At 44.6% G+C, this 24,541-nt stretch overlaps 1 protein-coding gene across 13 annotated transcripts in view; it reads left to right on the top strand.

The window, feature by feature from the left end:
- Window positions 1-6,066: 6,066 nt before the first annotated feature.
- Window positions 6,067-24,541, top strand: part of WDR13 (WD repeat domain 13) — a 66,341-nt gene continuing 47,866 nt past the window's right edge. For 4 of the 13 annotated variants that reach the window (XM_081276941.1, XM_081276942.1, XM_081276939.1 and 1 more), the window contains exons 1-9: window positions 6,633-6,890; window positions 7,356-7,562; window positions 8,285-8,394; window positions 8,754-8,884; window positions 9,483-9,790; window positions 10,572-10,752; window positions 10,853-10,994; window positions 13,473-13,591; window positions 14,000-14,180. In XM_081276941.1, coding sequence (XP_081133067.1) covers window positions 6,786-6,890; window positions 7,356-7,562; window positions 8,285-8,394; window positions 8,754-8,884; window positions 9,483-9,790; window positions 10,572-10,752; window positions 10,853-10,994; window positions 13,473-13,591; window positions 14,000-14,180 — 1,484 coding nt within the window. In that variant the 5' untranslated portion in view covers window positions 6,633-6,785. The other 9 variants (XM_081276938.1, XM_081276934.1, XM_081276936.1 and 6 more) reach the window with 9 other exon arrangements.

Here is a 24,541-nt window from a genome sequence, read left to right as displayed (position 1 = left end):
AGAACCCAGGGGCAATTTACCACAGAGCTACATCCCCAGTTTTTCAAAATTGACAGGTTCTCTAAGTTGCTGAACCTGCACTAGAACTTGTTATCCTCCTTCCTCAACCTCTGGGATCATAGGCATGCACCACCAATGATCTGATTATTCTTGGTTTCATTTTCTATGTAAGTAACTTTGGAATCTAACAAAGACTGTTTTACCAGCCAAATGTGTCAGCCTTGCCTTGACCAATCTTAGGAGAATTACAGGCAGAAGGAAAACCAGGCAAGTACAAAGTCCCTGAGGTGGAAGCTTGCTTGGTGTGTGAATAGCAAGTATGTCATTAGGGCAGGTACAGAGTGATCAAGGTGGCCAGTGGTAGGACATGAGGTTAGAGAAGTCTAGGGCCTTGTGGAGAGAACTATCTTTTCTCTGAGAGATGGGAGTCTCTTAGGGCAGGAGGAGGGCCATGGGCGACTTGGATTAAAACAATCTCTGGCTGCTATGAGGTTAGATAGGGGACAGGAAGAGCAGCAGCAGTGAGTCAGCCACTGCATCAGTCCAGGACCTCAATGGCAGTGGTGGTGGCAGCAGTGCAGGTAGAAAGGAGAAGTCAGATTCTGGTATATTTTAAAGAAGGAACCAACAGGATTTGTTGACGTATCCAATGAAGAGGATGGGATGAGTAGTACTAGTTAGGACTCCAGACTAGAAGAGCTTACCCAGAGCCACTTGGCAGTTAGTGTTAATAGGTTAAGAGGAAGGATTCTGGAGTCTGGTGGTATGGGTGTGAATCCAATTTACTGGCAGTGTAACTTCAGGCAGGTCACTCTATATCTGTCTTCATTTCACCATCTGTGACATGGGATGATCAAAGTACTAATCTCATAGGATTGAGGACTAAATGTTTTCTAGTTATGTAAAGTACTTGTTATTAGTAACATTACTATATGATGAAGTAAGTGCCTCAAAAAGAGCATTCCAGATATCAGAAACAGTTTGTACAGTTTTCAAAGGATATGACAGCCAATGTGGCTGTAGCCTAGACTGATAGAGTGCTAAAGAAATGCAGGTAGAGAGAAGGCCTAAGATTGGCTTCTCATAGAAGCTGGAAGCAATTTTGGACTTCAGAGGTGAGAAGAGAGAGAGGAAAGGAAATTGATGGGGGTCTTTTTTTTTTTAGTATATTTTTAGCTGTAGATGGACACAATATCTTTTTTATTTTTTATGTGGTGCTGAGGATCGAACCCAGTGCCTCATATGCTCCAGGCAAACACTCTACCACTGTGCCACAACCCCAGCCCTGATGTGGGTCTTAAATCTGATGATGTACAGAGGAGAGAGAACACTATTATCAACACTGTTGGCTAGGACCCAGGAGTGGGGTGGGGGTGGAGTGATGGTTTCTGGTGTCCAGGATAAGGAACTTAAGTTCAACTTCTGCCTGAGTCCAAATACTAGTGTAATATTTTCTGTCAGTGGCAATGGGCAGTAAAGCCCTCAGATGACAGTGTAGTAAGTGTTCAGTGAATGCAGTTGTCACCACAATCTTGGAAAATCCAGGATGGCTTAACACTTAAAAAAATGCTTAATGGGCTGGGGTTGTAGCTCAGTGGTAGAATGCTTATCTAGCATGTGTGAGGCACTGGGTTGGATCCTCAACACCATATTTAAAAAAAAAAATAAAGGTCTTGTGTCCAACCACAACTAAAACATTTCCACCTGTTATAAAGCATGAGATATATGTCCTCCTAATTCAGTTTGGGCATATCATATGTCCCTAGAAATTTGTCATTGTCCTCAAGATTTTTTTATTTCATTAGAGCTTAAATTTTCAAAATAGTTTATAATTGTCTTCTGTATTTCAATAGTGTTTGTCGTGATTTTCCTTTTTCATCACCTTTTGTTAGGGTGACTAAGGGTTTATCAATTTGATTTTTTCAAAGAACAAGCTTTTGGTCATTTTTTTTCATTTGTTTCAATTTAATTGATTTCAGCCCTGATTTTAATTATTTCCTGTCTTTTTGGTGTCGATTTTATTCTTTTTTTCTTCTTCTAGGGCTTTGAGATGTAATGTTAGGTCATTTATTTGCTGATTTTTAATTTTTTTATTATTTTAATGAATGAGCTCAATGCATGAACTTTCCTCTTAGCCCTGCCTTTTTAGTGTCCTAGAGATTTTGATATATTGTATGTGTATTCTCATTTACCTCTAAGAAAATATTTTTATCTCCTTGCTGATGTCTTCTGCTATCCTTCCCCCTCTGATAGTATATTATTTAGTATCCAGGTGTTAGAGTACCTTCTATTTTTTATTTTATCATTGATTTCTAATTTCATTCTATTATGGTCTGATAGAATGCAGGATAGTATCTCTTTTTTTGTATTCACTAAGACTTGCTTTGTGGTATAACAGGGTTTATTTTACAAAAGGATTCATGTGCTGCTGAGAAAAGCGTATTCACTCATTGAAGGATGAAATATTTTATATGTCTGATAAGTCTAAATTATTGATTATATTATTGAGTTCTATAGTTTTTTTGTTTAATTTTTGTTTGGAAGATCTATCCAGTGGTGAGAGAGGTGTGTTAAAGTCACCCAGTATTAGTGTGTTGTGTTCTTTTTGATTCTTGAAATTGTTTGTACATAGATGCTCCATTGTTGGGGCACAGTGACACAGCCACATTAATGTTTATAGCAGCTCAATTCACAATGGCTGAACTGTGGAACCAACCTAGATGCCCTTCAGTGGAAGAATGGATAAAGAAACTGTGGTATGGGCTGGGGTTGTGGCTCAGCGATAGAGTGCTTCCCTAGCTCATGCAAGGCTCTGGGTTTGATCCTCAGCACCACATAAAAATAAATAAAAGTATTGTGTCCAAGTGCAACTAAAAATATTTTTTAAAAACTGGTATATATACACAGTGGAATATTACTCAGCATTAAAAGAGAATAAAATCATGGCACGATAAATGGATGGAGTTGGAGAATATCATGCTAACCAAAATAAACCAATCCCAAAAAACCAAAGTCCAAATGTTTTTCTGATATGTGGACGCTGATCCATGGGGGGGGGGGGGGCAAGGGAAGAATGAAGGAACTTTGGATTGAGCAAAGGGGAGGGTGGGGAGAGGAGAAGGCATGGGGGTGGGAAAGATGATAAAATGAGAGGGACATCATTTCCCTAGGTACATGTATGTTTGCAAGAATGTGGGACTGGGCTGGGGATGTGGCTCAAGTGGTAGCGTGCTTGCCTGGCATGCGTTAAGAGGAAGGATTCGATCCTCAGCACCACATACAAACAAAGATATTGTGTCAGCCGAAAACTAAAAAATGAATATTAAAATTCATTCTCTCTCTTTCTCTCTCTCTCTCTCAAAAAAAAGAATGTGGGACTTTATCAATGTACAACAGAGAAATTAAAAGTTGTGCTCCATTTGTGTACAGTGAATCAAAACACATTCTGCTGTCATGTATAACTAATTAGAACAATATATATATAAAATATTTTTTTTTAAGCAGGAGATGTAATTCAATGTATTAGTAGAAAGAAATGTAGACTCCAAGGCTGTACCCATTTAGGCTACTATTCCCAGTGACTATGATTGAAAACCAAGGCCCAAGTTTTTCCAGGCTCCCAGGCTGGGGGTGAATCCCTCAGTGGGCAAATTGAAGTGAGTCCTATTCCTATAAAGTGATTTCTCTATTCTGATCAGTTGCTGATGGGCCTCATTATCCACCTTATTTATTTCACCATTGGTAGATCTCTGATTCTGGCTCCTTTCTTTTCTTTTTTTTCTTTCTTTTTTTTGCTGGTGATGGAACCCAGGGCCTTGTACATGCTCAGCAAGCACTCTACCACTGAACTATATCCCCAGCTCCTATGATTTCCTTTCATTCTAGTTCTAGCTCAAATTTACTTCTCATCCCTCTCTCCAACTCAGTAACACTAATGAGACTGTTGTATTTATAGTAAGTACTGGTTTCTCAAATTATTGTTTTATCTTGATAGCTAGAATAGAATAGCAGCTCTGTGAGAGCAGGAACCATTTTATAAGTGTTACTGCTTTTGCCCCAGTGCCTGGCACTCAGAAAGAGCTGAACTGAAGAAATACTTTCTGGAAGGCTGGCATGCTATTTCTGTTTTCTGGGGGATGCTCAAGTGGTCTCTTAAGGCTTTTCCCAAATGGAGGAATCTTGTTTCTGGTTGAGGCCATGGAACATTGTCCACCACGAAGACATTAGTGGTTGTGAGAACTTTGGCTTGAGAGTCAGACATTCTCCTATCAGGAAATGGTGAAATTCAAGTTATGACCTCACACCCCAATCCCCTCTTGCCCCATTTAGGAAGAAACTTCAGGGATGAGATAAACAAATGAAGATTCGGTGTCTGCATTATAGTTGTACCTCAGCTTCATGGCTTCTCCATTTCATTTGATTCTCAGTATACCCCTTGTCACTCCAAGCCACCTAGGCTTCCTCTCAAATTATGTTCCAATTTGTCCTCTGAAGTTGGGGTTCAACTTCAGATTTCATTTCAACCTGTGTCAAGAATAGCAGACAACCAGTGTGGTCCAGTGCTTTGCTTTGCTTTCTTTTCTTTTTTTTTTTTTTTTTGTACCTGGGATTGAACTTGGGGGCAATCGTGAGCTGCATCCCCAGATCCTATTTTGTATTTTATTTATAGACAGGGTCTCACAACATTGCCTAGGACCTCACTAAGTTGCTGAGGTTGGCTTTGAACTTGTGATCCTCCTGCGTCAGCCTCTTGAGACACTGAGATTACAGGCATGTGCCAGTGTGCCTGGTTTTTTCTTTGTATTCTTAAAGTTTGGAGTCCAAATAGGAGGGCTGGGGATGTGGCTCACTGGTAAAAGTGCTTGCCTGGCTTGCATGAGTCCCTGGGTTCAAATCCCCAAGCACCACCACGCCGCGTGCCAAAAAAAAAAAAAAAAAAAAAAAAAAAAGAATTTACTAAATAGGCACACAAATGAAGGATGAAGGATGAGTCTGGATAAAACATGGCTTCTTCCATCATTGGAATCACTACTATCATAAGCATTATCTTCAAAGAGCTCTGGCTTACCTGTCTTTTCTATCCAAATCTATTTTTTGTTTGGCTGGGACCCTCAACCATATTCTAGAAGTAAAATTGCCCTGGATCCTGTTAAGAGTTAATGGGACTTGTGGTCTTCCATGGGTCTGACCACCTTTTCTCAGTCATGATTGTAACCAAGGTTATTCACAATCTGCATGAGTTACTTTTGGTGACTTCATATCCCCAGCCCTGAGACCCCCTTTCCTTCATCCACTGACCTTCCATTCTTGCAGCTCAATCTGCCCCTTCCTCTCTAAAGCTCCCAACAAAATGGATTCTTTCATCAGCTTGTTCAGAACTCAATTTTCTTTTTTTCCCTTTGTACTGGGGATTGAAACCAGAGACACTTTACCATTAAGATACAGCCTCAGCTCTTTATTTTTTGAGAAAGGGTCTCACTGGGTTATGTTAGCTGACTTTGAACTTGTGATCCTCCTGCCTTAGCCTCCTGAGACTCCTAAGAACTGCTGGGCGTGGTGGTGCATGCCTGTAATTGCTGCTGCTCTGGAGGCTAAGGCAGGAAGATTGTGAGTTCAAAGTCAGCCTCAGCAATTTAGTGAGGCCCTAAGCAATTTAGCGAGACCTTGTGTCTAAATGAGGTATAAAAGGGCTGGCGATGTGGCTCGGGGTGGTTAAGCACCCCTGGGGTCAATCCCCGGTACAAAATTAAAACAAAAACTAAAGGAACCTACTAAAGATTTCTGTGTGTATTTTATTCTACTATCTAAGATTTGCTAGGATTGTGCTGCTAAAAAGCAGCCTCCACCATCATCTTTAAAAAGTTGCACTGATTTCTAGTGATTGATTCATGTACTTATCACCCCGCCATCCCGGGGACCCGTGGACATCATCCCTATGTATATTAAGATGCCAAAAAGGAGTGGTTAGAACTCAAAGGGTGGAGCCTCCGTCCTCGTACCGGAAACTACTGTCCCTCAGTGCGCCTGCGAGACTCCCACGCCCTGTTCCTATCGATTCGCTCAGTGCTCAGCAGCTCTTTCTGTTAGCAGGCGGCCATCTTGCCTAGAGCCTGAGAAAGGGAGAAGAGAGACAGAAGGAACGGGTGACAGTGGTCTCAGGGCCGCCCCGGGGGCCTCAAGAGCCGGAGGCAGCCCCGGAGGTGGTCCTCGATCCTGGGCTATGCTCTTGGACCCGAGAAGGGAAGGCGGAGGGCGGCGGGGTCAAGATGGGTGGGGAATGTCAAACAAGAACTGCTAGGCGGGGGAGGGGCGTTGCTATGGCGACTGGGGAGGGGCGGGGTCAGGTCTGAATTCCTGCTGTGAGTCACCCTGGCGCTGCCCAGGAAGGGCAGGGTTGGGGTGATGACCATGGTAACAGCCCTGTGGGGTTTCGCGACGTCCCTGGCGTGGAGGGAATCCGTGTCTATGGCAACAGCTACCTGGCAGAACGGGCGGAACTAGATCCCTTCGCCTGGGACGCTGACATTCCAAGCCCTTATCCTGCAGGCTCCCGCGGGCGGACAAGCCAGAGGAGGAGGCCGGGGAATGGCCGCGGTGTGGCAGCAAGTCTTAGCAGTGGACGCGAGGTGAGGCGTGGGGTCGGAGCCCATGGGAGCGGAACTTACTATGGTGCATGCGCAATGGCGATAAGTGAGGCTGGGCGGAGAACTTGCCTTATGCGGCTGCGTGGGCATGCCGGAGGTGAGCATGCGCAGTAGCAGACGTGGGGGAGCTCCAGAAGTGAGATGACTGGGCCTGAGAGAGTTCTAAACAGCATGCAGGGAAAATGTGGTCAAATATGGGCATGCGCAAAGAGGCTACGGGTGTGGGGTGCGGGCGGTGGACCTCAGGTTGGTGACTTCTTAGCACTACCATTGCCCCCTCCACCCCATAGACTTTTCCATGCTCACTGAATGTGATCCCATCTCCACACCACACTAACCGCTACCGTTGCCTCACACTAATCATTGTCATGCCAGTCTGACTTCTATCACCAATGCTAGACTGATCCCTGTTCCTGTTTGTGTGACTCATTCCCCCCATACCACCCCAACAGAGCTGCAGAATGTGTTGTCCTCACACTGACCTCATCACCATGCCAGTCATTCCTGCAGAATCACCCCTATCACAGACCAGGAGGAAACCCCCCATCAACACCATTGATCACTCTTGCCACTCTGACCTCAATCACTGCCACATACCTCATTCGCGGCCCTATGTCCCAAGCTGATTGATTCCCTTTGTCCTGTGCCTGCTGCCTGCCTGCATCCTGACCCCGCAGGTACAACGCGTACCGCACACCAACGTTTCCACAGTTTCGGACCCAATATATCCGTCGGCGCAGCCAGCTGCTGCGGGAGAATGCCAAGGCTGGGCACCCCCCAGCACTGCGTCGGCAGTACCTGAGGCTGCGGGGCCAGCTGTTGGGCCAGCGTTACGGGCCCCTCTCTGAGCCAGGCAGTGCACGTGCCTATAGCAACAGCATCGTCCGCAGCAGCCGCACAACCCTTGACCGCATGGAGGTGAGCCCTGGTCATAACTACCTATCATGCATCTCCCTTGCCTCCACTACATTCACCACAGACACTTGTCAAGCACTGATATGTTCAAGGCACTCTTCCAGAATCTTAGGGTCAGCAGAAGATAAAAAGAGATAATATACCAATTTAGCCAATAAATACACAATAAACTTGATAAACAGGTTATAAACAAGATAAACATGTCAGTAAACATAGCAAGTCAGATAAATAAGTCCATAATTACCATGGTGAGAGTAAGAAGTGCTAAGATAGAAAAATAAAACATTCTTAAGGGATTAACAAAGGACTACTGTGTGGGTGGGGTGTAGCTCAATGGTAGAGCACATGCATGAGGCTCTGGGTTCAATACCCAGTACTGGAAAAAAAGGGGACTTGAATGTTTGATGGGGGTGATCAGGGAAGCCTGCTTTACTTCAAGAAGGTGACAACTGAGACCTGAATGAAATGAGAGACTGAGCTAACTGGTTTTCTTGGGGAAGAGTACTTATTCTTTGTGCAAAGAACACATATTGTGTATGTGCTGAGCAGAGTGGGGTAGAAACAGGAACAAGTGAAGAAGCCATGCAAATGAGCTATGATTGTGGTGGTGGGGGATGTGTGTGATGAGAAGGGGTCAGGTTCTAGATATATTTTGAAGGCTCCAGACCTCAGAGGTTCTCTAGGGCTGTTTTTAAGATATACTCCTTAATCTTCTCTGTCTGCAGGACTTTGAGGACGATCCTCGAGCCCTGGGGGCCCGAGGGCACCGTCGTTCTGTCAGCCGTGGCTCCTATCAGCTGCAGGCACAGATGAACCGTGCTGTCTATGAGGACAGGTATGCACTGGGGGCAGCTGAGTGATGGACATTGTTTTTCGTTGTTTTTTTTTTTTTTGGTATCAGAGATTGAACTCACGGGTGCCTAACCACTGAGCCACATCCCCAGGCCTTTTTATATTTTTATTTTGAGACAGGGTCTCATTAAGTTTCTTAGGGCCTTGCTAAATTGCTGAGGCTGGCTTTGAACTTGAGATCCTCCTGCCTCAGCCTTCCAAGTTGCTGGGATTACAGGTGTGTGCCACTGTGCCTGGCTGGGATGGGCATTCTTGAGGAAGAGAGGGGCCCTGGGGCATGGCAGGCTGAACACCCACACCTACCTCCTGTCACCCTCCTCCCCATTTCCTTTTGGGGCTAAGGCCTCCTGGCAGCGTGGTGCCCACATCAGCAGCAGAGGCAAGTCGGGCCATGGCTGGGGACACATCGCTGAGCGAGAACTATGCCTTTGCAGGCATGTACCATGTTTTTGACCAGCATGTGGATGAGGCAGGTGAGTCAGTATATGGGGTCCCATCACCAATATTTGTCCAATCATCCATCCAAGGTATCCTTTTCCAGAATGTAAGGCCTCTGACATGCCTCTCAAGGAGGAATTACCATCCATAAAGCCTTTTACAAACTCAAAAGCCCTCTCCAAAGTGGTCTGCAAAGTCTTGGTACTTTATATACTGTAAAAAGTCTCAGAAACTCAAGAGAGCACTTTGCAGGAGGCTGCCTGGGTTCATGAGTCACTAGGAAGAATTCAAAGCCTTTGCTGATGGTGAATTCCCTTGCAGAGAGCAGAGTAGGCTATGCAGTGTCAGGTTTTGCAAACTGCTGACACCTGGATGATTGTAAAGTGCTCGCTAAGACAGTAGGAGCTTTTTCGTATTGCAGAAGACTTGAAATCTGCAAAGTACCTAGTGAAATTTAGGGAGCATTTTGGCAGAGGTTACAACTGTCTTTGTCAGCCAAGGAAAGCCCTTTGCTGAGGTCACCATTCCTTGTGCAATGGGGTCCCAGTCCTCTGTACACATGTCGGAGCCTTTTATAAACAAAAGTGCCCAGCAAGTGTGCTGACTCCCACAAATGGCTCCTTGGCATTGCAGTCCCAAGGGTGCGCTTCGCCAATGACGACCGGCACCGCCTGGCTTGCTGCTCACTCGACGGCAGCATCTCCCTGTGCCAGCTGGTGCCTGCCCCACCTACTGTGCTCCGCGTGCTGAGGGGCCACACCCGTGGTGTCTCCGACTTTGCCTGGTCCCTCTCCAATGACATCCTCGTGTCCACCTCGCTGGATGCCACCATGCGCATCTGGGCTTCCGAGGACGGCCGCTGCATTCGGGAGATCCCTGACCCTGATGGCGCCGAACTGCTCTGCTGCACCTTCCAGCCCGTCAACAACAACCTCACTGTGGTCAGGCTCCAGGGCACCTGCTTACAAAGGGCAGGCATGCTGGGTCTGAGGGCTATCCATAGGCATCAGAATATAAAGTCTAGGATCCCTCCCTAGTCCTGTCACAGCATCCTTACTGTGGTCAGACTCAAAGGGAAACCTGCTAGATAATGGGAAGCACAGTTCTTGGTCTGAGATGGCCTTGCTGAGGTAGACTCTAGGGGGTGGGGCTGGAGGTGTAGTCATGATTTTGGGACCCCTTTGGTCCTACTGCTCAAAGTCCTAGTTTTCCACCTGCATGGGGCTCTGGAGAACAGGGTGTTGAGGCTGAAATTTCATCTAAGTATCTCAGTGGTGGCCCCACTGTGGTCAGACTCCAGAACAGATTGATCAGAGGGTAGGGGGAAGTACATGAAAAGTCTGACGTGACCTGGGGGTGGAGGTGTCAAGTACAGGGAACTGTCCAAGAGTGAGCTGTGGTTTGAGGATGTTTCTTGTTTCAGCGGGAGCAGCCTCTCAGTCTCCAGGAAGGAGCAGTCAGGGCACAGGGGAAAGCTGTTATGTTACTGTAGGCCTGGGAAAGCCCTGTGGTTTTCAGACTGGCCAAGGGTCAGCATTATTGCTGTGACCCCTTTAGTACCATGAGCAGCTGTTCTACTGTGGGCAAATTGCCAGAGAGACTAGCAAGAGAGCAAAGGGACATGACTGAGTCACCTTCTGCTCTACCCACTGTACCTCCCCTCTGGTCAAACTCAAGAAGAGACCGTTGGGGCACAGGATGCTGTGTTCATTCTACCCACAGGTGGGGAATGCCAAGCACAATGTGCATGTCATGAACATCTCCACTGGCAAGAAAGTGAAAGGTGGCTCCAGCAAGCTGACAGGACGTGTTCTTGCTCTGTCCTTTGATGCCCCTGGCAGGCTGCTCTGGGCGGGTGATGACCGTGGCAGTGTCTTCTCCTTCCTCTTTGACATGGCCACAGGTAGGCAGGCCATAGACCTGCATCTGGGTGCTCTGCCTCTTATCCATACAGGGCTCAGCCTTCACCTTCACCTTTGCCTCCCCTGCCTCCACTGCTGTAGGAAAGCTGACCAAAGCCAAGCGGCTGGTGGTGCATGAGGGCAGCCCTGTGACCAGCATCTCTGCCCGTTCTTGGGTCAGCCGTGAGGCCCGGGACCCCTCGCTGCTCATCAATGCTTGCCTCAACAAGCTGCTACTTTACAGGTGTGTCCCTACACCCATCAGGTTCACCTCAGGGGGGGCAGGGCAGGAAGGCCTTCCTCTTCCATCAGACTGGAGAGGAGCCTATCTCCCTCATCAGATTAATTTCACTGAGGGTGGAGATCTGGCTTCATAATATGATGACAGGCCTTGTGTTATATATAGCTCAGTGGTAGAGCATTTGTCTAGCATGTTTGATTTCCAACACCCCCCCCCAAAAAAAATAACACTGGCTGTAGTTGTGGCTCAGTTGTAGAGCACTTGCCTAGCATGTGTGAAGTACTGGGTTCGATCTTCAGCACTACATAAAAATAAATAAATAAAGATATTGTGTCCATCTAAACTAAAACAATTTTTTAAAATATTTTTAAAAATTAACAGAATTATGGTGATAATAACAATAATGTCAGTAATAGCTTCTATATGGCAACTGCTATGACCAGGCCTGTGCAAACTCTTTTCTGTGAATCACATTTAATCCTTACACTAATCTGTGAAATAGGTACTGCTATTATCTCCATTTTACAGTTGAGCACACTGAGGCATAACAGATCAGGGTCATGGACTGGGGGTGTAGCTCAGTGGTAGATGCTTGCCTAGCATGAGGCCCTGGGTACCATCTCTAGCACCACACACACAAAAAAAATAATAAAATAAAGAAAAATAAACATAGTCCCTTAGAGCTAAGGCCTGTTTTCTAGCACCACAAAAAATAATAATAATAAAATAAAGAAAAATAAACAGAGTCCCTTAGAGCTAAGGCCTGTTTTCCTTCCTTCCTTTTATTTATTGTATTTACTTATTTTGTAGTGCTGGGGGTAGAATCCAGGGCTTCACACATGCTAAGTCCATGCACTGCCACTGAGCTATACCCGCAGCCCTATATCATTGTTTGGCATTTCTGTGGGGGAGAATTCCCTTCCCCAACTCACCACTGTCATGTTACCCAGATGGGGCTCTCATTCTGGGCTGTGCACTGGAATGACCTAAACCACTTAGGCCAGCCAGGCACAGTGGCACATACCTGTAATCCCAGCAACTTGGGAGGCTGAGGCAGGAGGATTGGAAGTTGGAGATTAGTTAGAGCAACTTAAGGAGACCCTGCCTCAAAATAAAAAGGGCTAGGTGGTTATGGCTCAGTGTTAGAGCACCCATGGCTTCACTCCCCAGGACCACACATGCGTGCAAACAAAGTCATGCCTAGGTCCTACTCTAGTCCAACAATTTCAGAAGTGCTGGGTGGGCCTAGGTTTGGTATAGCAAAAAAGTCTCCAAGCAATGTCTGGCCTGGCCTGGCCTGAAAACCACTGCCCAACAGGATGTCAGTTTTAGAGATTGAACCAAGGACCTCATACACTCTACCACCAAGCACATCCCCAGCCCTGTTTAATTTTGTTTTAATTTTGAGAGAGGGTCTGCTAAGTTGCCCAGGCTGGCCTTGAATTTGGCAATCTTCCTGTCCCAGCCTTCTGAGTAGATTATAGATGTCTGCCACCATACCCAAGAACAGAATGCTTTTTAATTGTACTATTTATCTTCTTTAAGAAATCTTCTATATAGATATACATATTTACTTTTTTCTTTTACTTCTAGTATATTCTTTTTTTAAAAAAAATATTTTTTTAGTTATTGATAGACCTTTACTTTATTTATATGTGGTGCTGAGATTTGAACCCAGTGCTTCACACATACCAGGCAAGTATGCTACTGCTGAGCCACAATCCTAGCCCTTCTAGTATACTCTTAAGTTTTTGCGCACTTCCCCCATCCTCTGCCTTCCCTCCTCCTGCCACTTCAGCCCTCCCATTGCCACAACAAGGATGGTGACAATAGGCATCTTTCCACATGTGTTCTCTGCCCTCAAGTCCCACATGTTGAAGGAAGATCATTGTTTTACAGAAATTCTCCCCCCCAACCCCCACATCTTGTTTACATCTCAAGTTTATCCCCAGAAGATGTCTTATGGAATCTCATCCCCAGGTTACCCATAGTAGCTGTACCTCATTCTCTTTAGTAACTTTAGTTTTCCACATGGTGGACAGACTGAGATTTGTACAGCCACTTCCTTTCTCTGTGCCTGTCTTGACACCAGATCTTTTAGAGATGCTTAATGAAAAACTAGTTGACAAAACCCTAGAGGCTCCCGTTTGTGTCTACTGATACGGTTTCTGAACCCTCATGAAAACACACAGCAGCTGTACTTACAGGTGTATGCTATCCTCTTAACACTGGATTTCATGCCAGGCATAGTGTCACATGCCTGTCATGCCAGGTATTTAGGAGACTGAGGCAAGAGCTTGAGCCTAGGAATTCAGGGCCAGCCTGGGCAACATAGTAAGACTTCTTCTAAAAAAGAAAAATCGATTTCATGAACCTTAAAAAGAACTCAGGTGTGGAGGTGGGGACACAAGACTGGCCTGTTGCTGGCCCCCTCCCGGATCAAAGACTATGTCCCGACCTGCTTTGTCATCCTCTCCTCAGGGTGGTGGACAACGAGGGGACCCTGCAGCTGAAGAGAAGCTTTCCCATTGAGCAGAGCTCACACCCTGTGCGCAGCATCTTCTGTCCCCTCATGTCCTTCCGCCAGGGGGCCTGTGTGGGTGAGTCCCAGAGGGGCAGGGGGCCTGGGTGGCTAGGGAGGAATAGATACCAGGTCTGCTACTGTCCTGGTTCAGACATTACAACACCCTAATGCCATGACTTCCTGGGCTTCTTGTCCTCTTATGTCCTGTCAGCCTCACACAGGAACTCACAGCTCCAAAAACTTTCAACACAGACCACCAAATAGCCCAGAAGCTTTCTAGCCTGAGACACAGGCTCCCAAACAGCCCAGAAATCTTACCTTATACACGTAGAACCCAAATTGTCAGATGACCTTCCATCTAGGAATGGTCCCCCTTTTCAAACCTCCACAAGCCATGCTGGGTCTTCACAACTCAGATACCTTAGGGCCTTCATACCCGCAGCACCCTAGTCATCCTGATGGCTTCTCCCTCTCACCTGGACAGTGACAGGCAGTGAGGACATGTGCGTGCACTTCTTTGATGTGGAGCGAGCAGCCAAGGCTGCTGTCAACAAGCTGCAGGGCCACAGTGCGCCTGTGCTTGACGTCAGCTTCAACTGCGACGAGAGCCTGCTGGCCTCCAGTGATGCCAGCGGCATGGTCATCGTCTGGAGACGGGAGCAAAAGTAGGGTCCTGCAAGCCCTGTGCTGTCCACCAACCCCCACCTCCTACCCTGGTCTTGCATTGTAAATAAAGTTTCTGTGGTTGTGCTGAGGGCCAGCTCCCAGGTCTGCCAGGGGGCGGCATGGGGGAGTGGGCAGCTCTGGGACCCATGGTGGAAGGGGGTACAATTATTCATGCAGTGTTGTGTTCTTTCATTCAACAAGCACTTACTGAATGTCTGCTGTATCAGCCTTTTACAGTCATGCGTTCAACAGTATTGAGCACCAGCTGTGTGCCAGGAACTGTTCTAGGCCCTGAGGATACAGCTGTGACCTAAACTGACAGAAATCCATGTCCTCATGGCCCTGTATCCTAATGGAGGCAAGCACACAATAGACAAAAGCATGGCCAGTCCCCAACTTATGATGGTTCAACTAACGATCTTTCCACTTTACTACTTCTAAACTCTATGATGGTACAAAGGCATACCCATACAATCAGTCTGTTTTTTTCACTTTCAGTACAGTGTTCAGTAAGTAACATGAGTAGTCAGTACTTTATTATAACGTGGGCTTCGTGTTTGATGAATTTGCCCAACTGTAGGCTAATATAAGTGGTCTGAGCACATTTAAGGTAGGCTAGGCTAAGGTAGGATATGTGGTAGGTTAGGTGTATTAAGTGTATTTTCAACGTACGGTATTTTCAACTTACGATATATGTATCAGGATATAACTCTGTTGTAAATCAGGAAGCATCTATGTGTAATAAGTCAGCTAAAGATGTGAAGAAAAATAAAGCAAGGAAGGGAGATAATCTAGGAGTTGGGGTTGCAGTCTTTTTGGTGATGTCATTAGGGAAGACATTCTTGATGGTATCAGTCCTGAATGAAATGAGGGGGAGCCATAATGTGATAGAGAATATTCTCAAAGAAAAAATCCAGCACAAAGGCACTGGAGGGTAAAATGTGCCTGAAGGATCACTGTATAGGCTAGAGTGTGAGAGTAGATGAGGTCAAACAGGCCAGGTGCTTGTAGGGGTTCATGGGCCATGATGAAGACCTTTGGCCTTTTTCCTGAGTGAAGGAGAAGTTGCCCGTTTTAAGCAAAGGAGGAACATTATCTGGTGACAGTGGAGGAGTTGAGTAGAAAATGCTGGGTTCTATCCTAGAGAGTTCATCATATTAGGCTATAGGACCCGGCCGGGTCCTCCAGGGCGCTGAGACTCTGCAAACCTTCCAACATGGTAGCCCCTGCCTGAGTGGGCCCCATACTTTTGCACCGGGCTGTTTCTCACAAGCAGGGAGTAGAGATGTTGACTTCTTGGATCACCCAGCTGGTGCAGAGATAACTATGGACCCTGAGATAGCTTGGGGCTCCTGCTGTGGGATGGAGGCAATGGGAAATCTCCCAGACCACTCCTTTCTCCTCCCATGCCCACCCAGGGCCCAGGGTTTGCCCTAGAACAGCTCAGAGACCAAAAAGTGATGTTCCATAAGGAACCCTGAGTAAGGAGAGATCACTTGGATTTTGACAGGGGGACAAATAACCTAAAACCCTTGTTAATGATCAGAGTGACCAGGAAATGTCAAAGAGGCTCTTGCTCCAGGTATTTCCTTCCCTTTGGCTCTGTATGCTGCCACATATATGACAATTTGAACTGTGGTTAATATCTTGGGACCTCAGGGACAGTCAACAGAGTCAGAGACTCCAATCTGGTGGCCCACCATTGCTGAGCTCCAGAACTAACACCAGAACTAACCCCAGTCTGGTTGGGAGAGGAAAATAATCTGTTCAATCTACTGATATTTGACAAAAAGATTTCTGATAACTTTCATCTGACAGACCTTAGGTAAATAGTGATAAGGTAGGGATATCAAGGAGCTGAGACACTCATGTACATGTGTGTATCATTGTCCCTAATACCAGAGGCAAGCTCAGTTAATATGCTAGGAGGACTCATAAGACCCAGCGTATGGTTGTATTCACGAATACTTTTTATTACAGAAAAAAAAAATACAGAGCAACATTAGCAAAGAGATATGGTTCACAGGGCCAAGTTTTGGGGAGACTAAGCACAAGTTCCCAAGGGTCCTCTCCCAGTTGACTCATAGGATGTGCTCTGTTCTCCCAGTTGACTCACAGGATGTGCTCAGTTCTCCTAGTAATGGGGTTGTGACAACATGTGAAATGTTGCCAACCATGGAAGCTCATCAGAGACACAGGGGCCAGGGTTTTTGGGGTGGCTGGTCACAGAGACCCCCCTGCCTATCACACTGCCCCTTATCCAAATTCGACTCCCAGAAGGAAAGCAGGTGCTCAGCATGAACCGCATTCCTTGTGCAAATAGTTGAGGCATAGCGAGCCATCCTTACCTTTTAGAGAGTGGTGGGAATACTGAAATGTAAGTTCCAGACAGCAGTCAGAACCAGCCTTGAAGCAGGCCTTTCCAAGGATAGCGGTTCAGATCTGCCATGTTCACTCTTTCCTGCACTGTATGCAACACTAAATAGATACTCAGTTTTAGCCAAGGTCTCTAGATGGCAAGATAATTATGGAGAATCAGTTTTCTTAACTTCTTTTCTTCACACTCTTCATGTTTTATTGAATCTGGATTCAGGATGATTGGTCATGATTGTTGTGCATGATTTTGGGGGTTTCCTCCTTGTGAAATTTTTGAGGTGGCAGACTTGACATTTTACTTTAAATTCATCTTGTTGATACTTTTCTTGACTGAAAATCTAAGGGGAAATAAATACTGGACAAATAATAAAGAATAAAAAAATAATATTATTGGTCAAACTTGGGCCTCTGTTAACTTGTCCATAATCACTGTACCTCTGATTTGACATTAGATCTGGAGCTCTGTTAACCATTCCACCATCAATGCTACTCTCCTATTCCCTTACAGCCATGCCTCCATTAACTTGTCCATGCCCCTTGTCTGACTTTGAACTGGTGTGTTTAACTACTTAACCATCAAGATCCTCTCTGGTATGAGCCTGAAGGTGGGCTTTTATTAATTATTATCCAGCTAGTCAATTACCACTGGTCAAGTCTCAAAACAGGGCTTCTATATGATATTCCACTAGCAACTGTCCTCTGAACTGACCTCGAACTTAGGCCTCTGTTAGTTATTTTGTGAGCAATATCCTTTTGCTCTGAGGATCCTCAATCCTGACTTTGAATCTGAGGCTCTATTAGTTATTTCATTGTCAGTTCTCTTATGGTGTCAATTCTATCAACACCTCTATATTAACACTTGGACCATTAATAACCCGTGTCATCCACAATTAAGCCCAGGCCTCTTAACTATTCTAACATCACTCTTTTGACCTAAAATCTGGGCATTTGTGTTTGTCGTGCTGGAGAATCAAACCCTGAACATTGCACATCACATGCTAAGCAAGCTCTTTACTACTGAGCTACATCCCCAGCCTCTGGGCATTTCTTTTCCCTCCCTCCCTCCCTCCCTCCCTCCCTCCCTTCCTTCCCTCCCTCCCTCCCTCCTTCCCTCCTTTCTATCTCTCTGCCCCCCACTTCCTTCCCTCCATTCTTCCATTTCTTTTCTTCCTTTTTTTCTTTCTGTACCAGGAATTGAACTCAGAGGTGCTTAGCCACTGAGCCACATCCCCAGCCCTTTTTATTCATTTTTGGTGATTGTTTGTTTGTACCAGGGATTGAACCCAGGGGCAATTAACCACTGAATCACATACCCTTTATATTTTATTTTGAGACAGGATCTCACTAAGTTTCTTAGAGTTTCACTAAGTTGTTGAGGCTGGCTTTGAACTTTAGATCCTCCTGCCTCAGCCTCCAAAGTTGCTGGTGTTACAGGCATGCATCACCATGCCAGGCCTTTGGGCATTTCTTAATGTTTCCTCAACTGATACCTATCTATTATGACCTCAAACCCAGGTATTTTAAAGACTACCACCATGAGTGTCCATCTGGCCTCTGCTTAAACCTGGGCCTCTATTAATGCTCCCACCATCTTTTATTTTATTTTTTTGGCATTGGGGATTGAATCCAGGGATCCTGTACCACTAAGTGACTTCCCTGCCTTTTTTAATTTTTGTTTTGTGAGGGTCTCACTAAGTTGCTGAGAATGGCCTTGAACTTGTGATCATCCTGCCTCAGCCTCCTGAGTTGCTGAGATTACAGTCCTATGCCTCCATGCCTGGCAATGCTTCCAGCATCAAAACCCCTAATTTCACTTTAAACATTTATTTTTTAGTTGTAGGTGGACACAATATCTTTATTTTTATGTGGTTCTGAGGATTGAACCCAGTGCCCCATGCATGCTAGGCAAGCGCTCTACCTCTGAGCCACCCTAATTTTATTTTAAACCTGAGTTTTTTAAAAACTCTTCTGTCAGAGTTTAAAACTCTAAACTCCAGTTTGGGACTCTATTTATGATTCCACCATCAATAACTCTTTGCCATCCAGGCATGGTGATGCATGCTTCGCAATCCCAGCTACTCAAGAGACTGAGGCAGGAGGACCTCAAGTTCAAGGTCAGCCTGGGCAACTTAGCAAGATCATGTCTCAAAAAAGGATAGGGTGTAGCCCAGTGATAGAGAACCCCTGGTTTCCATTGCCAGTATGGGGGGCTTTTTGCCAGACCCTTGAATCCAGTCCTCAGTGAATTCATGGTAAGTGCTCCTCAGGTCTGATACCTGAATTTGAGCCTCTGTTAACTTTTCCACCGTTAGGCTTGGAATGTAGCTCAGTGGTCGAGGGCTTGCCTAGCAGGTGCCAAGTCCTGAATTCATTCCCCAGCAATGCAAAAAAAAAAAAAAAAAGAAGAAGAAGAAAGAAAAAAAAAAACTTTTCTGCACTCTGTGCTCTTCGGGCCTTGACCTCAGTAAACTAGTCCACTATTTATACCCTCTGATCTTGCCTCAAACCCTGGCCTTTATTTATTATTCCTCTATAACATCTGCCTTGATCTGATATTGAACCTTGGGCGCTGGTTACACTTGCAGTATCAATTCCCTATGGGCTGGCCTGTGTGCTTATTAACTATGCCATGGTCATTTCCCCCCCGTTCTGACCTTGAACCTGAACTTCTGCAAACTATTCCACCATTAGAACCCCTCTGGCCTCCTCTAAAACTGAAATTCTGGCAGACAATTCTTTTTTCTGACCTTCAGCCTGGGCTTCTGGTTAATATCCTAGCACCAATTGGGCCTCTGCTTTAGCTGGATCTTTCTGAACTCTAAAACCATGAAGGCATCTCTGGTCTAATTTTGAACCCAGAGTCTATTAGCTTTGTCTCTATCAACCCCTCCACCCTTGATCTGAATTTTCACATGGACAGCTCTTAACTAAACCAGCATGACAGGCCCTTCATTCATCAAAAACCCAGGGCTTTGGTTGGCTATTCCACCCCTGGTACCCTCTGCCCCAACCTCAAACCTAGGCTTCTCTAAACTATTCCACCATTATTGGCCCTCTGGTCTGACCCTGAATTGCAACTTCTTTTAACTTCTAACATCAAGTCCTCTGTTCTTATTTTGAACTATCCCCACCTCTCTGTTTTGACCTCTTCTGTTACCAAATCCACCACTAGTATCCTAGTCTACCTTAAAAAACAAATGTCTGTTTACCATTAAATCATCCCTGCTCTTCTGACATGGCCTTGAAATCAGGCCTTAATTTGATAATCTAGTTTAAAGGCCCTTCTGGTTGCAAATCAAACCCAGATCTCTATTAATTTTTCACTCAAGAATGCCGCACAGGGTGGGCTGGGCTTGTGGCTCAGCAGTAGAGTGCTCGCCTAGCATGTTAGAGGCCCTGGGTTCGATCCTCAGCACCACATAAAATAAATAAATAAATAAAGGTATTGTGTCCAACTAAAAAAAAATTTTATATATATATATATATATATATATATATATATATATATATATATATAAAGAATGCCACACTGATCACACTTGGGGTTCTTTTTAACTATTCAACCTTTAGTCCCCTCAGGTCTTACTTTGAACAGACCATTTTAACTGTTAAACCATCAGTGCTCCATTAGTCTGACCTCAAGTGTGGTTCACTATTAACCACTACAGCATCAATGACCTTCTTGCCTGTTTTCAAACTGAGATTCCCTTTCAAAGTTATTTCACCTTCAATGTCATCCTGGTTCTTTTTTTTAACTATTTTTTTAAAAAAAACATTTATTTTTTTAGGTGTAGATGGACACAACACAATGCCTTTATTTTTATGTGGTGCTGAGGATTGAACCTGAGTCCTGCCCATGCTAGGCGAGTGCTCTACTGCTGAGCCACAATCCCAGCCCATCATCCTGATTCTTTTTTTTTTTTTGAGAGAGAGAGAGAGAGAATTTTTTAATATTTATTTTTCAGTTTTCGGTGGACACAACATCTTTATTTTATTTGTATGTGGTGCTGAGGATCGAACCCAGCGCCCCACGCATGCCAGGCGAACGTGTTACTGCTTGAGCCACATCCCCAGCCTCTCATCCTGGTTCTTAATGAATGCTCTTCCACTGTCCTTACTCCTTACTTTCTGGTCTGATTCTTTTTCTTTCTTTTCTTTTTTTTACATTTAAATTTTTTTTTTTTTTTTTTTGGTTCTGGGGATTGAATTCAGGGTTTCTCTGCCACTAAACAACATCACCAGCCCTTCTTAATTTTCTTTTAAATTTTGAGTCAGGTTCTCACTAAGTTGCTTAGGTAGGCCTCTAAATTGGAATTTGCCTACCTCAGCCTCCTGAGTTGCTGGGATTACAGGCATGAGCCACCACATCTGGTTTAGTCAGTCCAATTTTTAGCCAGGACTTAAATGCTTACTCTTCCATAATCAAAAATATTTCCTAGCACAGTCAATTAACTCTTGCAAAATCTTTCTGCTCCAGGCTTATCTTCAAACTCAGTTCTTGTTAAATATACCTCCATCAGTTCCCTCTGGTTTAGCCCTGAACTGAATCCTCTGATGCTCCATCACCAGTGCTTTGAGGATCTGCTGTTGAACTTGTTCCGTTGTTATTGCTTCCAACACCAGAGTCTGAACTTCCCCAGGTTCTGTTAAATATTCCATAATCTGTTCCCTTCTTGACTGACCTCAAACTCAGGTATTCATTTAGTTGTCCTCATCTCTTTTTTTCTGGTCTCACCCTAAACTAGGGCCTCTGTTAACTACTACACCATTCATATCCCTCAAGTCTGAATTCAAGGATTTGTTGATTATTCTATCTGCACTCACACCTCCATCTGTATAATCAAATAGAATAATTGTTAATTAAAATTATTGGTTCCTCCTATCTGACCTCATATCTGTCCCTCTTTATTCCATGATCAGTGATTTTCTGGTCTCTTATTGAACTGTGTGTATTAATTTTTATCTCATTAATGCCCCTCTTATCTGAACTGTAACCGTGATCTCTGTTCATTTTTTCGCTATCAACTTTCCCCTGATAGTGTTGCCTCAGCCCTGGCCTCTGATAAGGACACCACTCTTTTTTAAAAAATATTTTTAGTTGTATTATTTATTTATGTGGTGCTGAGAATTGAACCCAGGGCCTCACACATGCTAGGCAGGTGCTTTACCACCAAGCCACAACTCCAACCCAAGGCCACCACTCTTTTTTTTTTTTTAAAGAGAGAGTGAGAGGGGAGAGAGAGAGAGAGAGAGAGAATTTTTTAATATTTATTTTTTAGTTCGCGGCGGACACAACATCTTTGTTGGTATGTGGTGCTGAGGATCGAACCCGGGCCGCACTCATGCCAGGCGAGCGCGCTACTGCTTGAGCCACACCTCCAGCCCCAAGGGCCACCACTCTTAATGCCCCTCTGACTTGAGCTTAAACAGGGCTTTGATTAGTGAGGTTGCCATCAATACTCTCCTGTTTTAGAGCTCTCATTCACTCACCCTGGCATAGGTTAACTAGTTCACCATCCATGCCCTATTTTCATTTTTTGTTCTTTTTAGATATATATGGCAGTAGAGTATATTTTGACATATACATACATGGAGTATGGAGTACAACTTTCCATTCTTGTGGTTGTACATGATATGGAGTTACACTGGTCATGTATTCATATATGAACATAGGAAAGTTAAGTCCACTTCACTCTACTTTCTTTCCTATTCCCATCCTCCCTTCCTTCCCTTCATTCCCCTTTGTCTACTCCAATGAACTTCTGTTCTTCCCTCTCCCCACCCCTTATTGTGTGTTAGCATCTGCATATCAGAGAGAACATTGGCCTTTGTTTTTGGGGGGATTAGCTTATTTCATTTAGCATGATAGTCTCCAGTTCCATTCATTTACTGTCAAATGCCATAATTTCATTCTTTGTAGCTGAGTAATATCCCATTGTGTACCATATTTTCTTTATCCACCATATACTATTTTCTGATCATGAATGTGGGCCACTGTTAAGTCTTTCAATAGCCATGCCTCTTTGATAAGATTTCAAACCTAAGTTTATGGTAAATATTACAGCATTAGTAGCATTTTGTTCTAATTTTAAGTATAGGAAATGAAAACTATTGAACTTGTAAGGACTTCAAAGTAGCCACTTCTAGGGAAATAGACTATAGTCAGGATATAATGGGGTGTTCTCAGAAATAAATGTGGATTCTAGTGGAGACACAGACTAGGATGTGTCCCTATTATCTATACCTGACTCTAGGTGACCCCAGGAGTCTCCACATCCTGCTCTGTGTGACCCAAGAAGTTATCATACCCCAGTGTGTATGACCCAGAAAGGTCGTACCCCAGTGCACATGTAACCAGGAGTGTCCACATTCTAGTCTTGGTTACCAGAAGACTGTTGACTCCCTACTCTGTGTGGTTCTATAAGTGTCCATACTTCAGGCTGGGACCCCAGAAGTGTTCATATCACAGTTAGTATGACATCAGGAGTATCTAGACCCAGTCTGTCTGGCCCCTGCATTTCCAAACTATAGGCTGTGTGACTCTTGGGGGTCTACTTTCCATTCTGTTACTTCCAAGTGTGATTCTCATAGCATGAAAATCCATCTGTGTGACCCAAGGAGAGTTCACACTCCATTCCCAAAAGAGAGAAGAAATGGATAGATATTCTTTAATTCTGCTGCTGATAATTACATAAATGTAGGTAGGCTCAATTTTTTAAAAAAACCTTAAGGTGGAGGCTGGAGCAAAGCTCAGCAGTACAATACTTGCCTAGCATGTGTGAGACACTGGGTTCGATTTTCAGCACTGCATATAAATAAATAAAATAAATGTCCATCAACAATTAATAAAAAAGGCCTGGGGGCTGGGGACATAGCTCAGTTGGTAGAGTGCTTGCTTGGCATGCACAAGTCCCTGGGTTCAATCCCCAGCACCACAAAAAAAAAAAAAATGCCCAAAGGTGGGGCTGGGAATGTAACTCAGGAGAAGAGCACTCACCTAGCATGTGCAAAGCCCTTGGTTTAACCCTCAGCACTTCAATACCAAAACAAACAAAACCCATAAGGTAACCACAAATTGAATTAAAAGCAAAGATAAAAGCCAGACCTTGGTAGCACACACCTGTAATCCCAGCTACTTGGGAAGCTGAGGCAGGAGGTAGCTTAAAGCTAGCTTGGGCCACTTAGTAAGACCTGTCTCAAAATAAAAAGGGCTTGGGATGTAGCTTGGTAGTAGAGTGCTTGCTTAGCATATGTGAGGTCCTGGGTTCACTCCCCAGTACCATGAAAAACAGACACACACAAAACAGGGGTAGAATTTCCAAATCACTTGAAAAGAATGAGAAATAATTCCATACTAAGGAAACATCAAGGAAGTATTTAAAATACTGAAAACATCAAACAAGATGTAATTTATTTTTTTTTTAAAGAGAGAGTGAGAGAGGAGAGAGAGAGAGAGAGAGAGAGAGAGAGAGAGAGAGAGAGAGAGAGAGAATTTTTAATATTTATTTTATTTTTTAATTCTCGGCGGACACAACATCTTTGTTGGTATGTGGTGCTGAGGATCGAACCCGGGCCGCACGCATGCCAGGCGAGCGCGCTACCGCTTGAGCCACATCCCCAGCCCAACAAGATGTAATTTAAATTCTGACAATAATTTTGTGTGTATTTGTGTGTGTGTGTGTGTGTGTGTGTGTGTGTGTGTGTGTATGTGTGGTACTGGATACTCAGTGCTTTATCTCTGAGCTACATCCCCGACCCTTTTTATTTTATTTTCATTTTGAGACAGGTTCTTGCTGAGTTGCCAAGGGTGGCCTTCTAATTGCAATCGTCCTGCCCCAGCCCCCCAAGAAGCTAAGAGTACAGGTGTGTGCCACTGCCCTGGCCCAAAAGTATTCTGAATAAAAGCCAGTCCTGGGTTTTCTTGCTTTATCTTACTTGCCTGGTTGTTCTGGGATCAGTTTTAGAGAAGGAAAAGTTTATTTTG

Source organism: Spermophilus citellus (genome assembly GCF_964194105.1).
Source record: "Spermophilus citellus genome assembly, chromosome: X".
Classification (NCBI taxonomy): domain Eukaryota; kingdom Metazoa; phylum Chordata; class Mammalia; order Rodentia; family Sciuridae; genus Spermophilus; species Spermophilus citellus.
This window is presented reverse-complemented; position numbering and strand designations above follow the sequence as displayed.